The sequence below is a fragment of the Coregonus lavaretus genome (assembly GCF_964263955.1).
Source record: "Coregonus lavaretus genome assembly, chromosome: 26".
In the NCBI taxonomy this organism is placed as follows: Eukaryota; Metazoa; Chordata; class Actinopteri; order Salmoniformes; family Salmonidae; genus Coregonus; species Coregonus lavaretus.
The window spans coordinates 6,811,944-6,830,548 of record NC_140013.1 but is presented as its reverse complement, the minus strand read 5'-3'; the positions used below and the strand labels follow the sequence as shown (position 1 = coordinate 6,830,548).

The 18,605-nt window shown below is 43.7% G+C and overlaps 1 protein-coding gene across 2 annotated transcripts in view; it reads right to left on the bottom strand.

Annotated features, from left to right (window-relative positions):
• Window positions 1-4,594: 4,594 nt before the first annotated feature.
• Window positions 4,595-18,605, bottom strand: part of LOC311101709 (signal-induced proliferation-associated 1-like protein 3) — a 40,641-nt gene continuing 26,630 nt past the window's right edge. Inside the window, exons 12-21 of one of the 2 annotated variants that reach the window (XM_084142867.1) lie at window positions 13,395-13,519; window positions 10,189-10,304; window positions 9,696-10,102; window positions 8,541-8,774; window positions 8,197-8,359; window positions 7,879-8,062; window positions 7,411-7,566; window positions 7,145-7,271; window positions 6,481-6,562; window positions 4,595-6,351 (exon numbers count right to left, since the gene is read on the bottom strand). In XM_084142867.1, coding sequence (XP_083998993.1) covers window positions 6,208-6,351; window positions 6,481-6,562; window positions 7,145-7,271; window positions 7,411-7,566; window positions 7,879-8,062; window positions 8,197-8,359; window positions 8,541-8,774; window positions 9,696-10,102; window positions 10,189-10,304; window positions 13,395-13,519 — 1,738 coding nt within the window. In that variant the 3' untranslated portion in view covers window positions 4,595-6,207. The remainder of the gene's footprint in view (window positions 6,352-6,480; window positions 6,563-7,144; window positions 7,272-7,410; window positions 7,567-7,878; window positions 8,063-8,196; window positions 8,360-8,540; window positions 8,775-9,695; window positions 10,103-10,188; window positions 10,305-13,394; window positions 13,520-18,605) is intronic. The other variant, XM_084142866.1, reaches the window with a different exon arrangement.

Below are 18,605 nucleotides of genomic sequence, written 5' to 3'. Positions count from 1 at the left end.
AACATTCCACAATCAACAACCTGATCAACTCTCTGCAAAGGAGATGTGTTGCGCTGCATGAGGCAAATGGTGGTCACACCAAGTACTGACTGGTTTTCTGATCCACGCCCCATTAAAAAAAAAAGGTATCTTTGACCAACAGATGCATGTCTGTATTCCAAGTCATGTAAAATCCATAGATTAGGGCCTAATTAATTTCAATTGACTGATTTCCTTATATGAACTGTAACTCAGTAAAATCTTTGAAATCGTTGCGTTTATATTTTTGTTCAGCATACATATGTTATAGCAATCTGTCAGTCGATGACAATTGGTTGATGCATGCAACGTCTGAGCCAGAGGAACGCGACCGTTACATTCTTGCCGCTTCTATCCACTGACGTTACTGTTCCATTTGAGGATTCAGTCGATACATTGTATGCCTCAGGTCACATGCCAACAACTCTAGCACACGCACAACCAAAATCTGTTCATGTGATCAAATAGTTAAATACCATTGCCAGAAAGATAAAAAAAAATGACAGATTCTATCATTATGAAAGATTTTTAATATATGTTCTTATAAAATAATGAAAACAATTTACACTTTTAAATGTACAGTCATTGATACAACATCCCCAAGAAAAACTAAATGTTCAACCGTAAGTTTTCGTCAATGCATAAACCACCCCTGCCTCATGCAGAATGCACTAACAAAGTAAGAAAAACAATATAAATCATACAAATCAGCTTTGTACAAAGATTTAAAATCAAACAGCATATACAGAAATAAAAACAAGGTACCCTCTTAATTTCACTATTTTGTCTTTTTCAGGTTGCAAAAGTGGCCAATGTGTTCCAAAAATAAATTAGACAAATATTAAACATCAGAAAAAAAAAATCATACACTTTATCCATTTACCAAGTTTCGGTATAACCATTTGTGCACGTGCACCTTTGATGCACTGAGCTATGTTCAACACATACAGTACCAGTCAAAAGTTTGTACAAAACTATTCATTCAAGGGTTTTTCTTTATTTTTACTATTTTCTACATTGCAGAATAATAGTGAAGACATCAAAACTATGAAATCACACATGGAATCATGTAGTAACCAAAAAAGTGTTAAACAAATCAAAATATATTTTATATTTGAGATTCTTCAAAGTAGCCAACCTTTGCCTTGATGGCCGCTTTGCACACTCTTGGCATTCTCTCAACCAGCTTCATGAGGTAGTCAACTGGAATGCATTTCAATTAACAGGTGTGCCTTCTTAAAAGTTAATTTGTGGAATTACTTTCCTTCTTAATGCGTTTGAGCCAATCAGTTGTGTTGTGACAAGGTAGGGGTGGTATACAGAAGATAGCCCTATTTGGTAAAAGACCAAGTCCATATTATGGCAAGAACAGCGCAAATAACCAAAGAGAAATGACAGTCCCTCATTACATTAAGACATGAAGGTCAGTCAATCCATAAAATTACAAGAACTTTGAAAGTTTCTTCAAGTGCAGTCGCAAAAACCATCAAGCGCTATAATGAAACTGGCTCTCATGAGGACCGCCACAGGAAAGGAAGACCCAGAGTTACCTCTGCTGCAGATGATAAGTTCATTAGAGTTACCAGCCTCAGAAATTGCAGCCCAAATAAATGCTTCACAGAGTTCAAGTAACAGACACATCTCAACATCAACTGTTCAGAGGGGACTGTGTGAATCAGGCCTTCATGGTCGAATTGCTGCAAAGAAACCACTACTAAAGGACACCAATAAGAAGAAGAGACTTGCTTGGGCCAAGAAACACAAGCAATGGACGTTAGACCGGTGGAAATCTGTCCTTTGGTCTGACGAGTCCAAACTTTTTTGGTTCCAACCGCTGTGTCTTTGTGAGACGCAGAGTAGGTGAACGGATGATCTCCGCATGTGTGGTTCCCACCGTGAAGCACGGAGGAAGAGGTGTGATGGTGCTTTGCTGGTGACACTGTCAGTGATTTATTTAGAATTCAAGGCACACTTAACCAGCATGGCTACCACAGCATTCTGCAGCAATACGCCATTCCATCTGGTTTGCGCTTAATGGGACTATCATTTGTTTTTCAACAGGACAATGACCCAACACACCTCCAGGCTGTGTAAGGGCTATTTGACCAAGAAGGAGAGTGATGGAGTGCTCCACAATCACCCAACCTCAACCCAATTGAGATGGTTTGGGATGAGTTGGACCGCAGAGTGAAGGAAAAGCAGCCAACAAGTGCTCAGCATATGTGGGAACTCCACCAAGACTGTTGGAAAAGCATTCCAGGTGAAGCTGGTTGAGAGAACGCAAAGCTGTCATCAAGGCAAAGGGTGGGTATTTGAAGAATCTCAAATATAAAATATATTTTGATTTGTTTAGCACATTTTTGGTTACTACATGATTCCAAATGTGTTATTTCATAGATTTGATGTCTTCACTATTATTCTACAATGTAGAAAATAGTAAAAATAAAGAGAAACCCTTAATGAGTAGGTGTTCTAAAACCTTTGACCGGTAGTGTACATCCTTTTTGGGTCGTCATGACAACAGTCCAGGATAGGGACACATACCTCTGCAAAACCCATGCCAACCTCCAGTTCATGGCGGACAAACTACAGTATCAAAGTGATCAGCTGCAGCAACATTGAGAACCTTATTGAGTCTTTGTGCTGTGAGAACCTGAAGAAAAATGGAATAATTTACATTTTCGTCATTTAGCAGATGCTCTTATCCAGAGCGACTTACAAATTGGTGCATTCACCTTATGATAGCCAGTGGGACAACCACTTTACAATATATCAAATTATTATTATTATTATTAATTTTTAGGGGGGGGGTGGGGTAGGGGGAGGGTAGAAGGATTACTTTTATCCTATCCAAGGTATTCCTTAAAGAGGTGGGGTTTCAAGTGTCTCCGGAAGGTGGTGAGTGACTCCGCTGTCCTGAATGTACAGAGTGCGCTGTCCATGCCAAGCAAAATAGCTTAAAACATCTGACTTTGATGCTGGTGAGCAGACATGGTTGAGTGGGAAAACAAAGCTGAAGAGAGCGATAAGAAAAACATGGAGAAGTTCACTGTACATTTGACAGTAAAAGAAAAAGGTGTGGCACACTGCATATTCTACTGGAGGACTTCTCCAAAAGGATTGAAAGAGAAGTTGGGTAAACGTGTGTACAACATTTGACACCAATACTCCAAACTGAGAATTAAAAGAGAATCTGGGGAAAGAGGAATTAAAAGAGAATCGGGGGAAAGAGGAGGTCATCATGCATATTGACTTTGCAGAGAACTACCTGTTAAGAAGGAAAGTAATTCCACAAATTAACTTTTAAGAAGGAACACCTGTTAATTGAAATGCATTCCAGTTGACTACCTCATGAAGCTGGTTGAGAGAATGCCAAGAGTGTGCAAAGCTGTCATCAAGGCAAAGGGTGGCTACTTTGAAGAATCTCAAATATAAAATATATAATATATTTGGATCCGTTTAACACTTTTTTGGTTACTACACGATTCCATATGTGTTATTTCATAGTTTTGATGTCTTCACTATTACTCTACAATGTAGAACAGTAAAAATAAAGAAAAACCCTTGAATGAGTAGGTGTCCAAACTTTTGACTGGTATTGTATATAACTGCAGTTTGCTTAAAATCAAATGTATCAAAACTAAATCCTTAAACACCCATACCCCTCCACACACAAATAAACAAAATAAAGATTAAGACATTGCAGATATCAACATCACAGCACATTTGCAGAGCTTCAGTGATAACATGAGTGTGTAGGGTTATGTTTGAGTTGCTCTTGGTTTGCCCAAGATGAGATGATATAACTGGCTGCTGGAGGAGGCAGCTTACAGTACACAGAGAGGCAGACTACAACAGTGTCTTTGGATGGGCAGTGATGAGCAAATACCAGAGAACAGAGTGAGATGAAGAGAAATTGAGACAGAGATGTCTGTATATGTTGCTCTTATCTAAATGTAATGTCTCTCATAAATGTACAGATGTTTTTGAAAGAGTGAGGGCAGTGTGTTTTGTGTGTTTTTGCGCCATATGCGTGTGAATGTCCACTGATCCAGCCACAAAGGGTTTACACCATACAGGTACATGTCCACACACAAAACAATAAATACAAATAAATAGTACAGTCCTTAAAGAGGATGTCAGTGAAAGGTCCTGAGAGTAGTGAGGGGAAGACAGTATTCCAGTTGAGGCAGGGCAGGGGGTTTCTGAAAAGGGGGTCTATGATGACAGGGCACTTAACTGTGGTAGGGGGTTACATTTACTGGAACGAAAATAGTAATATGGTCCTTCAGCAGAGACTTTTATAATTTGAGTGAATGGATGTGGCCCAAGCGCGAATTGGAACCCACACTGTTGTTTTTGCCAGCTCCATGCTCCCCTCCATTTATCCCACATTCACTACAAACAATGGACACAAAGACACAAATCTGTAAGAAAAACAGTTTCTGTAGAGAGTATAACCAAGCTAGTTAGGAGAAAGTGTATGTGTTGATTTAGTTTAGTGTATTCCTGTCAGATGGACATTATAAAAAAAAAAATGGCCACACGTTTCACACAGACCCATCACCACAAGCTAAGTTACTTACGTTTTTTAATTATTTAGCTAGGTCTCACAGTTGTGTATAAATTGTTGAGTTTGATTCTGCAGACACTAGGAATGTCAGCAAAATGTATGTATAATACCCCTTCATTCTAGTACACATACACACACACACACACACACACACAGCTATTGTCCCATGACACAGGTACTGATATGACATACGTGCTACAGTGTTTAAGAGATCATTTCTACGTGTCTTTTCTAAATGCACACAGATGTGTGTACTAGCAGTTGGTACACAAAACAAAAACCACTAAATATGATAATTCTACATATTGTAAAAAAAAACTGCTTAGATATTTGTAAATACCTTTAACATTGATCGTTAACCAAAAAACAACATTGAGATACTATCATTGAGTTTATGACACTATATTCTGTCTCAAACTGAACGAGATGCCTTGTCTCATATCACTAGCTTGTCATATTACAGCTTGCTCATAACTGATATGCCCTGTGCCAGCCTACCACACACTCAACAAAGGGTAAAAAAAACATCACGAGAGCTCGCTATTTTGTGCGATAATGCATTGTCTGAGTATTTGCTGTACCCTACACACCTTCATGAGTTACACACCCACCTCTTTACGTCAGTTATATCAGTACAATATACATGTGTTCAAGCTATACGCTGAATCACACAGGCAAAACTACAGTACCATGTCTTTTATAACACACGTCTCCCAGAGCATTCTGGGAGTTGGAGTCTTTTTTTTGGAGTCAGAGCTCGTGTTTGTATTTGGCTGATACGCTTCAGGAAAAGTATTAGGCCTCTCTGGGTGATCTAGTGTTCTACAGTTCATAAAATCTCTCCTCTTGATTGGCTTTTCTCTGACGCAGGAGTGTATAAGACTTCAGTTACAAAAATAAAAACCTACAAGCAGGGACAGAGAGGGATTCACTCTGGGTGCACAGACTGAGGGAAAGTCGGCTTGTGCTGTGTTGGACTCTCTTATCTGAGTTTTTAAAAATAGACGTGTCTACTTGTAGGCTCTTCTGTCTAGGCAATTCGGTTTCAGATGAGCCAACGGGGATCCATTGGTTCTCTGCAGTCCCTGTGTCCGTCCAGCCTAGAGCGAGGCAGGGTTTCTGGTTATAGGTGGTGCAGCGTAACGGCAGGTCTCTATCCCCAGAGCAGGTCAGAGTGGTGGAGGGGTAGTCCTCCTCTTCTCCCCTACCATCCCACCCCTCTAGGAGAGGCAGGAGGGAGGTGGTGTGGTTGGAATGTGACAGAAGCAGCAGGTGAGGGATAGAACGTGAGAATGTAGGTGGGTGGGTGGGGGGGGGGGTTCTTATGCTTTAAAGCTACTAATTTTCTTGTACATAATGTCACACCCTAACTTCTATTTTCTACTGCCCATGTATTCCACAGTGCCTAACCAGACCCACTAACAAATCCATTCCCCACTCAATCCCAACAGCATGAAATTCACTGTGGCCGCGTTTCCAATACGTCTTTCCACTAAATCACCTTTACCCTAACCTCTTCCCTCCTCTCCATCGTTCTCTGGCTTAGGTCACACGTCCTTCTCTGCGGACGCTCTCGCACTCTCTCTCCGAGGTCACTTCCTGTGTTCGGTGTGAGCTCACTTCCTCTGCGGGGGGTCGGTGAAGAGCAGGCTGAACTTGCGGAGCTGCTCGCTGGCCGAGTGGCTCTCTTCCTGCAGCCGCTGGTTATTCTGCCGCAGGTTAGCCATCTCAGCCAACAGGTGCACTTTGTCCTCCTTCTCCTGAGGGACAGAGAGGGAGGGAAAGGAAAGAAAGTGTTTATTTATTATCTGTTTCAATTCTTGCTGTGTCAGAGTTACATCCATATAAATTAGCATTGAGCCTAAATGTCTCTCTGGTGTAAACGGTACCTTCTCCAGGTCAGTGTTGAGCTGCTTCAGCATCACCTCTAGGCTAAACAGTCGCCCCGAGAGGTCGCAGGGGACCTCATCTCTGAAAACACACAAAGACATTAACCCACACTGTCATATGGGTTACGTAGCAGGTAGGGCAGACAGGTTTAACAGGTGTGTTCAACAGAACAACAGAGTTTATCGGGACTGTACGAGGCAGCGTGTTAGTTTGGTAAACAAGAGGCAGTTTCAGTGGTAGGCTGGTTGTAGTCATGCCCTGAGACAACACAAGCTGACCGGCCAGACTGCTGTAACTCAAACACTCCACTGTTTGTTTACTACAGCAGGTGTTCAGGGATCCTTGGTAACGGTTTGATCCATGTGTAATTACCACAGCTAACCACAGGATGGCACTGCCATTACAGCTCTCTACATGTGACAGGTGAGGTTGACCTGACAAAAGGAAATGGGAAGTCCAAGCGTAGGCAGTGCTTTTATATACTCAAATATTGTTTTTACGATTTGGAGTATCAGTAATCAACAATCCTAATCTGCTGTAACTACCATGATCTTACATTGTGCGTCTGTGGCAGTGTCTATGGATCGTGATTGTTTGAGCTAGTGTGTGAGAGTTAGTTTCTTTTGTGTGAATTTATGCAAGGTGTGTGTGTCAGAGACTTACCCGCTGAAGGTGGGGGTAGTGCGTGGAGTCTGAGGTGTTTGGAACTGGATTGGACTGATGATCGGCCGCATGTCTGGAACCCCAACTTGAGGCTCAGTGAGCGAGAATAGAGACACTGCCCTTTGCACTGTAAAACACACACACACTGTTACAATGCTGCATTTCCCCCTTCACAATCAGAAGGGGATCTCTCTCTCTCTCTAGGTGACACAGCTCAGCTACTGACACACAAACAAAATCTCTCTAGCAAATATCAGAATACTCACACTCACCCTCGTAGGCTTTGGCAGCGTTGACCAGGCTGGCCCACTTCAGGCCACAGGCAGTGTCAGGCAAGGGCATGAGCCCCGGGTCCAGCCTCCTCAGGGGGGGGACCTTATCCCTCACCTCTGTCAGAGACAGCTCTGACGCAGACATAGGGACTGGCCAAGCAGGAGGGGGGCAAGGAGGTCAAATTAACTAAAGTCTTAGCATTCATGATGATGTCACATGATAAACTTTGCTTCTTGAAAACTTGACTGCTGACATGCAAAACATTTTGGGACTGTATCAAAAGTGGACTAATGAAATAAATACCAAAATATCATTTTTGAGTGGACTATTCCTTTAAAAGTAGCACATAAATGATTCCTTGTATAACTATAACTGAGCCCTGTGCCTTCTTGATATACCATAATTAGGTATGGATACAATGAAGTAAAAAGGTAGTAACATCAAGCTGTGGCCCCACTCACCCTTCTTGTTGGGCATGTGGTTGGCAGAGTGTGCGTGGCGCCGGGTGGGCAGGGTGCAGGTGAACAGCAGGTCGCTGGGAGTGCCCTGGTCAAACAGGGGGGCAGAGTTGGCATAGCTGGCATCCCTGCGCCCGCTGCACAGAGACTCGTCTGAGAATGTGCGCTGAAGAGTGTGCCGAGGAGACTTTAAAAGGGCGGGAGGTTAGTTGTGGGGTTTGTGTGTGAGCAAGTGGTAAGGTTTGGGGTGTGTATGTGTATGTGTTTGTATATGTATGTTCTGTGTGTGTTTGTGTGGGTGTGGTTTTGTGTGTCCCTCACCATGTCTCTTTGTGGCATCTCTCCAGGGTTGTCCATGATGATGAGTTTCTTCAGGTCGTCCTCGACGGTGCTCTTGTGGGATCTCCGTGGAGACCGCAGGTCCCTTAGCGACGCTCTGAGACGGGGCTGTCCGAACACGTTCTTAGAATTCACGTCCACCTGCCTGAACACACACACAGCAGGAATATAGGTTAAATACAGTAACACAACTTACCACACCGAGCATTGGTTAACACAGTGGCGTGATGCTTGACTTTTGTGTTGGTGGTGTAGCACACTGGTGCCTCGGTAGACCAGTGCATCTTAATGCGCGCACACACACACACACACACTCTCTCTCTTACTTCTTGCTGCTGTTGCTGTCAGAGCTGTAGGTAGTGGGTGTGTTTGAAGGGGAGGGGGCGTTGTCATCTGGTTGCCAGGGGCCCAGCCTGCTCTTGCTGTATAAGGCCTTGGGGGCAGAGCTGGAGAGAGGGGTGGAGCGGAGTAGAGCAGAGTTGGGTGTGACTGTGGCGGCTCGGACCGGCCGCGATTTCTCTGCTGCAGGTGTCTTGTAACCCTGGGGTGTGTAGCAGGCCCTGTGACGACACACAGACACACTGCATTAATATACAGAGAAACACATGCTCAAATCCATAAATCGATCTCTATCTATCTATTTACATGCATAAAAAAGTCTATATAAATGGTGCATAGGTTTAGAGATAAACATATGCTTGAATTGATGGATCCATTCAGGGTGGGATACATAACACATAACACAGACACAACAAACCACACATCATGCAGAACAGCTGCTGGTGGAATTCACATCTCAAATCCCATTTGTCTCCCGACCCAATTCCACCAAAAGCCACCTCAACCAACAAACCAACCAACCAACCAACATCTGTTAGTGCCACAGCACGCTCAGTGAATATCCCTGACCAGCTATCATGGCTTTCTCTAAGACATCATACATCCAGCAAACCATCCACCCAATCACCCAAGCAACCATTCAGCTACAAATGTCCAACCAACCCACCATCAATCAATACATACACCCATCCATCTTACCACTCACACGTCTCTATCCCCATTTCCTAAGCTCCTGTACCACAGTTTAGACTACATACCTGTACGTTACGTGTTGGGTGCCTCTGTGTGTCAGAGTGCTTGTGTGCTATCCTGTTCCCTGAGTGACTTAGTATAGACTGGGGGACTGGAGTGATGGAACTGGGGGTCTAAATCCCCAATCCTTGAATCCCCCTCTAAGAGTAGCTGGACTCTCTAAATATGTGTTTCTACATGTATGTAGGGCAGGGGAGGGGTGGTACATCTGGCCCATACATGCCCCCCATAGGGATTAAACACTGATGTGTTTCAGTACGTTCAGTATGAGGGGTGGGATGCCTGTGTGGACAAAGCATACAGTTCTCCTTTCCACTCTCTTTCCACTACTGAAAGCTAACCTGAGTTTGAGTGTATAAGCGCTAGCAGTGTGTGTGTGTCTCTCCTACCTGGGTTTGAATGAGTCTGGCTTCTCCACGTTGCATCCAGGAGGAGGGAAGGTGCGTGTGCGGTATCCTTTGTTCTGATTGGCAGGTAATACAGGCGACGGCTCTAGTCTCCGCCCCTCGACTCCATTGCCCCTCACTTCAGAGAGCTTCTGTGATTGGCTGGACTGGTTTCCGTGGCGACCGGCAGGCTTGGTGTTGTAGAGGGTGGGGGCATCGATGCCGCTATCGCTGGACCCGCCCTTACTGAGGGGGTCAGGTTCGGCCAAGTTGCCTAGGCAACCCCCGGACACCCCCGGGCCTCCTCTCTCCCCCCCAGCCCCGTCGAACCAGCGCTCGTCACTGTGGCTGCTGGATGCGTTACTGGAGAGAGTGTTACTGCTGGAGTGGCTGGAGTACTGGGTCTCACCCTACAGAGAGAGAAAGAGACAGTAGATACACAGAAAAGCAACAGGCAGAAAATCTCTCTAAATAAAAGAGGACAGTTATATCTGACCTTTGAGTGTCTGTTGGGGGAGTCTTTCCCTGGGACGTCCTGTCGGTTGGGTCTCCTCTGCCCCCCTCCTCTTCCTGGCCCCCGAGATGATGACACTGGGACATGCCATAGGGGCTCTGAGCAGAAAACACACACACCATTACATATTACTCATCACAGGCCTGATGTAGTGACAGGTGTGGTATGTAGGCCATCGTTATGTTTTACGTGTTCACTGTATGTGTGTGTATATTGTGAGAGAAAAATGAACATGTAACATGTTTACCTGCTTTGTTTAATATTAATAGTTAACAATTATATACTGTTCTACTATTGCTGTGTTTTTGTAAAGGGATGGTTTCTACTCCTGCTCCCTGCAGCTAGTCTAGGCGTGTGGTCAAGGACAAGGGTTTTACTCGAGATAGGGGTATCTGGAGCTTCCAATTGATTTATGAATGGTTTGGTGATAAAACCTACAAATGCTATCCATAGAATGAGTTGGTGTTTGTGTAATGTAAGGTACCAGGGAGAGATGGCTTGGGTAGGGGCCAAACCCTGGTTTCCATACAATGAGAAAAGTATTCGCAGCAAATGCTATCTGGCTGGGGGATACTCCTTTCTCATATATCAAGTCTCACCTTTTGACCCATTCCACACATCTGCTGTCTGTTATGTAGAATAGGTGGGGGTATCGTGCTATAAAATATCTTTGTATGTGAGAGCTCTCGGCCCAACACTCAAGAGTGTTGGGTCGACCAGCCTCAATATTGCAAAGCACTCACGTGTGTGGGTGGTGTGACCTGCTGCTTTATTAATACGTTTTGAATAAAGTAATATCCTGATTGGTGATTGACCTTGTCTCTCCTCCTTATTGATTAGAATTTCCATGACAATATGTGTGTGTGGTCACTGGTAATACACAGTGTATTGGGGTAGTCAGTATTTAAGCCCCTTTTCTGATTGTGATGGATGTCTAACTCAGTTCGATTTGGAGTCACTGCAATTGACTGTCTTTATTCCTGACTCTTTATTTATGTGTGTGTGTGTTCTGTGTGTATGCATATGAATGTGTGTATGTATGTGTGTGTGAATTCAGTGTATATATATATATATATATATATATATATATATATATATATATATATATATATATATATATATATATATATATATATTATTATTTAATTTTTTAAATGATGAACTTGGATTAGCAAACACAACGTGCCATTGGAACACAGGACTGATGGTTGCTGATAATGGGCCTCTGTACGCCTATGTAGATATTCCATTAAAAATCAGCCGTTTCCATCTACAATAGCCATTTACAACATTAACAATGTCTACACTGTATTTCTGATCAATTTGCTGTTATTTTAATGGACAAAAAAATTGCTTTTCTTTCAAAAACAAGGAAATTCCTAAGTGACCCCAAACTTTTGAACGGTAGTGTATATATATATATACACACTACCAGTCAAAAGTTTGGACACACCTACTCATTCAAGGATTTTTCTTTATTTTTACTATTTTTTTTACATTGTAGAATAATAGTGAAGACATCAAAACTATGAAATAACACAAATGGAATCATGTAGTAACATAAAAAGTGTTAAACAAATCAAAATATATTTTATATTTGAGATTCTTCAAATAGCCACCTTTTGCCTTGATGACAGCTTTGCACACTCTTGGCATTCTCTCAACCAGCTTTATGAGGTAGTCACCTGGAATGCATTTCAATTAACAGGTATGCCTCCTAATTTCTTTCCTTCTTAATGCGTTTGAGCCAACCCGTTGTGTTGTGACAAGGTAGGGGGGGGTATACAGAAGACAGCCCTATTTGGTAAAATACCATGTCCATATTATGGCAAAAACAGCTAAAATAAGCAAAGAGAAACGACAGTCCATCATTACTTTAAGAAATGAAGGACAGTCAATAGGGAACATTTCAAGAAAGTTTCTTCAAGTGCAGTCGCAAAACCCATCAAGCGCTATGATGAAACTGTCTCTCATGAGGACCGCCACAGAAATGGAAGACCCAGAGTTGCAGAGGATAAGTTCATTAGAGTTACCAGCCTCAGAAATTGCAGCCCAAATAAATACTTCACAGAGCTCAAGTAACAGACACATCTCAACATCAACTGTTCAGAGGGGACTGTGTGAATCAGGTCTTCATGGTTGAATTGCTGCAAAGAAACCACTACTAAAGGACACCAATAAGAAGAAGAGACTTGCTTGGGCCAAGAAACACGAGAAATGGACATTAGACCGGTGGAAATGTGTCCTTTGGTCTGGAGTCCAAATTGGAGATTTTTGGTTCCAACCGCCATGTCTTTGTGAGACACGGTGTGGGTGAACAGATGATCTCCGCATGTGTAGTTCCCACCGTAAAGCATGGAGGAGGTGTTGTTATCGTGTGGGGGTGCTTTGCTGGTGGCACTGTCTGTGATTTATTTAGAATTCAATGCACACTTAACCAGCATGGCTACCACAGCATTCTGCAGCGATACGCCATCCCATCTGGTTTGGCCTTAGTGGGACTGTCATTTGTTTTTCAACAGGACAATGACCCAACACACCTCTGTAGCTCAGTTGGTAGAGCATGGCGTTTGCCATGCCAGGGTTGTGGGTTCGATTCCCACGGGGGGCCAGTATGAAAATGTATGCACTCACTAACTGTAAGTCGCTCTGGATAAGAGCGTCTGCTAAATGAGTAAAATGTAAATGTAAGGGCTATTTTACCAAGAAGGAGAGTGATGGAGTGCTGCATCAGATGACCTGGCCTCCACAATCCCCCGACCTCAACCCAATTGAGATGGTTTGGGATGAGTCGGACGGCAGAGTGAAGGAAAAGCAGCCAACAAGTGCTCAGCATATGTGGGAACTCCTTCAAGACTGCTGGAAAAGCATTCCAGGTGAAGCTGGTTGAGAGAATGCCAAGAGTGTGCAAAGCTGTCATAGAGGCAAAGGGTGGCTACTTTGAAGAATCTCAAATATAAAATATATTTTGATTTGTTTAACACTTTTTTGGTTACTACATGATTCCATATGTGTTATTTCATAGTTTTGATGTCTTCACTATTATTCTACAATGTAGAAAATAGTACAAAATAAAGAAAAAGCCTTGAATGAGTAGGTGTGTCCAAACTTTTGACTGGTACTGTATATGTGTGTGTGTGTGTGTTCTGTATGTTTGTCTACATATGTGTGTGTGTGTGTGTGTGTACCTGTCTTGCAGCGCTCCATAGTGCTATCCTGGCTGGTGAAGCCCGAGGAGGACTCTCCACTAGAGGTGATGTCCAGACTGAGATGAGGTTCGTAGGCCAGCAGGGGACGCTGGGCTGAACCGTACCTACACAGATATAAGAGGAACAGAGAGGTTACACACACACTCACACACACACGCTAGGGCGGTATACCATATTTTACTATATACCATGATTGATGCACGGACCGGTTTGGGTTTTTATTTTATGTTCTACAACGGTATTTCAATATTTTATATGTTAAATGCGATACGCCACTCCAGCGAGTTTCTGTTTTTATAGCTTACTCCGTTTGCTACTTGAGTCGTCTCTCCCTCTCCTCCTGCAAATGATTTTCTATGCTAACAAAGGCTAATAGAGTACTAGCGAATTCCCATAGCGGATGCTAGCTAAATACAAACAAGGCAAGTGAACAAAAGCTAAATGCAAGGACAGACAACCCAGGTCATAAAGTTATAGAACTATCTCAAAAGGCTACTCACACTTGATCCAGAAGGGGATTGATTGTCTCTGCTGTAACCAAGAAGCTTGATATTGCAAGCTAGCCACCTAACGTTATAGCTAGCAAGTTAGCTAACCAAATGCATAGCTGGAGCCCTGAGCTGGAGAAAATGTTAAATAGTTAACTTATAGTTATAAGATATGAATTTCAAGTGTAACTTGATCACCTCTCTCGTTCTTCTCAACAGTGGATTGACACGTTTTCTCCACGTGCTCTTTGTAAACAAAGATACCATGTGGAGGGGGGGGGGGGGGGGGGGGGAGTATTGAAAATCATACCTTCTGTACTTAAAAATCCCCCCCGATATATACGGTATAATGCTCAAGCCTGGTCAAAAATTAGAAAAATATTGGGATATGATATTTTGCCCAAACCGCCCATCCCTAACTCACGCACGCAAGGTTACACACAGACTCGGGTGAATTCAGATTTAGGCAGAATACAGGTAGACAAAAAAAGTGTACAGCACACACACACTAGGGCTGACCCCATTTAGCCGACTGGTCGATAGGCTGTTGGTCGACCGAGATTTCTTTAGTAGAGCAGTCGCAAAAAACATTTTTTCCCCGTGGTGCACAAGACACCTGTCTGATTCACACGTCTCAGTGGACTAATCCATTGCGGAGGCCACAGGGATGGCATAGTCCATCACTAAGACAGTGGTCACAAACCTTTTCTGAGTCAAGATCACTTTCGCAGTCAAAAAGCAAAACTTTTTTTTAAACATGACTTAAAAAATGTTACATTAAACTAATAAAAACAGTTCTGTAGGAATTAGGTTTGGGCAGTAGGCCTAATACATTATCACAGCATATTGGCTATATGCCTGACAATATTGTTCTTCTCAGACCATATTATATTTCAAAACTCGAGCTTTGATAAACAAAATACACTGCTCAAAAAAATTAAGGGAACACTAAAATAACACATCCTAGATCTGAATGAATGAAATAATCTTATTAAATACTTTTTTCTTTACATAGTTGAATGTGCTGACAACAAAATCACACAAAAATTATCAATGGAAATCAAATTTATCAACCCATGGAGGTCTGGATTTGGAGTCACACTCAAAATTAAAGTGGAAAACCACACTACAGGATGACCCAACTTTGATGTAATGTCCTTAAAACAAGTCAAAATTAGGCTCAGTAGTGTGTGTGGCCTCCACGTGCCTGTATGACCTCCCTACAACGCCTGGGCATGCTCCTGATGAGGTGGCGGATGGTCTCCTGAGGGATCTCCTCCCAGACCTGGACTAAAGCATCCGCCAACTCCTGGACAGTCTGTGGTGCAACGTGGCATTGGTGGATGGAGCGAGACATGATGTCCCAGATGTGCTCAATTGGATTCAGGTCTGGGGAACGGGCGGGCCAGTCCATAGCATCAATGCCTTCTTCTTGCAGGAACTGCTGACACACTCCAGCCACATGAGGTCTAGCATTGTCTTGCATTAGGAGGAACCCAGGGCCAACCGCACCAGCATATGGTCTCACAAGGGGTCTGAGGATCTCATCTCGGTACCTAATGGCAGTCAGGCTACCTCTACCTCTGGCGAGCACATGGAGGGCTGTGCGGCCCCCCAAAGAAATGCCACCCCACACCCTGACTGACCCACCGCCAAACCGGTCATGCTGATGGATGTTGCAGGCAGCAGAACGTTCTCCACGGCGTCTCCAGACTCTGTCATGTCTGTCGCTCAGTGTGAACCTGCTTTCATCTGTGAAGAGCACAGGGCGCCAGTGGCAAATGTCTCTGGCAAATGCCAAACGTCCTGCACGGTGTTGGGCTGTAAGCACAACCCCCACCTGTGGACGTCGGGCCCTCATACCACCCTCATGGAGTCTGTTTCTGACCGTTTGAGCAGACATGCACATTTGTGGCCTGCTGGAGGTCATTTTGCAGGGCTCTGGCAGTGCTCCTCCTTGCACAAAGGCGGAGGTAGCGGTCCTGCTGCTGGGTTGTTGCCCTCCTACGGCCTCCTCCACGTCTCCTGATGTACTGGCCTGTCTCCTGGTAGCGCCTCCATGCTCTGGACACTACGCTGACAGACACAGCAAACCTTCTTGCCACAGCTCGCATTGATGTGCCATCCTGGATGAGCTGCACTATCTGAGCCACTTGTGTGGGTTGTAGACTCCGTCTCATGCTACCACTAGAGTGAAAGCACCGCCAGCATTCAAAAGTGACCAAAACATCAGCCAGGAAGCATAGGAACTGAGAAGTGGTCTGTGGTCACCACCTGCAGAACCACTCCTTTATTGGGGGTGTCTTGCTAATTGCCTATAATTTCCACCTGTTGTCTATTCCATTTGCACATCAGCATGTGAAATTTATTGTCAATCAGTGTTGCTTCCTAAGTGGACAGTTTGATTTCACAGAAGTGTGATTGACTTGGAGTTACATTGTGTTGTTTAAGTGTTCCCTTTATTTTTTTGAGCAGTGTATATCAGCTGGTGTAGCACTTGCAAGGCATTGCGGCGCATAAATTGAAATAATTTGCTGTTTTACTTTACTGGACTGATGGTACCTGCATCTGATGGTCATGGTGCTTTCAAGACAACTGGGAACTCTGAAAAAAACGAGAACAAATCACGACATCAGTGATCTTCAGGTCGGAAAGTCGGAGCTCTAGAAAGACACCAGAGTTTCAGACTTTTAATTCCAAGTTGGATGACCGCTCAAAACGATTTTGCCCCAGTTGGATCTTCTTTTTTCAGAGTTCCCAGTTGTCTTGAACACACTGAAGTCTGAGATTTCTGAGTTCCCAGTTGTTCTGAACATGGCATTAGGTGGGAGCAGCAGAGGGTCCACCTCTCACGGTCCCTGCTCTCTCCTTCCTTTCCTCCGGTGAGACTGACCAGAGAGAGGGGACACTGTCTTCCACCTGATGGCTAAACTCGAGTCGCACCGCATTCCTATGACCAGAGAAAGTGAAATATTCCTCAATATTAAAATAGATACGACGAGCTGCTGCTGCTAATAATAATAATTATAGAAATGCAGGGCTATCGATACACTTGGCTACTCATTTCATTGCTGCGGCAGCGTGAGTGGAAGTACGGAGAAGCGTGTTTTATGTTTTGTAATCGTGTTGAATAAAAACAGTTGACACTGCTGAATAAAAACATTAATATTAACTCCCTCATAAAAACAGCAGCTCTTTGCTGTATTCTATGACAGTCTCTCTGTGGTCAATGGTTTTTAAAGTTTTTAAATCTTATGTAGGCTAGTATCAAACTTTGCTGTGGCCGGGGTCTTGGAAGCTCTGTAGGCAAGAGCAGTAGGCGAACTCAATTTAGCCACAGATGTCCCGGTCCGCCGAGTAGGCAGAGTTTGGTTCAAAATTGGAACACTTTGTTTACCCGATGTGCAGGGCTTCTGAATCAAGTGCACCTACTGCCAACAGCACACCACTGCTCTAAGACGTGATACTGAAATTGTATATGTTTATATTATGTAAAAAATAATGGTGCCACACTAATAAATATAATATAATTGTATAACATATTTTTCTCTTGCGTTGGATAGCGGTTGCTGTCCGCGGTTCTGAATCTCTGTACTTTGCTCCGTTCATCTTTGCCTTGATCCTGACTAGTCTCCCAGTCCCTGCCGCTGAAAAACACCCCCACAGCATGATGCTGCCACCACCATGCTTCACCGTAGGGATGGTGCCAGGTTTCCTCCAGACGTGACACTTGGCATTCAGGCTACAGAGTTCAATCTTGGTTTCATCAGACCAGAGAATCTTATTTCTCATGGTCTGAGTGTCTTTAGGTGCCTTTTGGCAAACTACAAGCGGGCTGTCATGTGCCTTTTACTGAGTAGTGGCTTCTGTCTGGCCACTCTACTATAAAGGCCTGATTGGTGGAGTGCTGCAGAGATGGTTGTCCTTCTGGAAGGTTCTCCCATCTCCACAGAGGAGCTCTAGAGCTCTGTCAGAGTGACCATCGGGTTCTTGGTCACCTCCCAGGCCCTTCTCCCCCGATTGCTCAGTTTGGCCGGGTGGCCAGCTCTAGGAAGAGTCTTGGTGGTTCCAAACTTCTTCCATTTAAGAATGATGGAGACCACTGTGTTCTTGGGGACCTTCAATGCTGCAGACATTTTTTGGTACCCTTCCCCAGATCTGTGCCTCGACACAATCCTGTCTTGGAGCTCTACGGACAATTCCTTGGACCTCATGGCTTGGTTTTTTCTCTGACATGCACTGTCAACTGTGGGACCTTTATATAGACAGGTGTGTGCCTTTCCAATTCATGTCCAATCTATTGAATTTACCTCAGGTGAACTCCAATCAAGTTGTAGAAACATCTCAAGGATGACCAATGGAAACAAGATGCACCTGAGCGCAATTTCGAGTCTCATAGCAAAGGGTCTGAATACTTATGTAAATACGGTATCGGTTAATTATTTTAATATATTTGCTAAAATTTCAGAAAAACTGTTTTCGCTTTGTCATTATGGGGTATTGTGTGTAGATTGCTGAGGATTATATTTTTTTAAATCCATTTTAGAATAAGGCTGTAACGTAGCAAAATGTGGAAAAAGTCAAGGGGTTTGAATACTTTCCGAAGGCACTGTATATATCTACAGAAATAAGACAGATCCTGCATCTATTGCCTGTTTGAGTGTTTGTTTAATAGCCTACTGATTCCATGAGCACCAAGCCT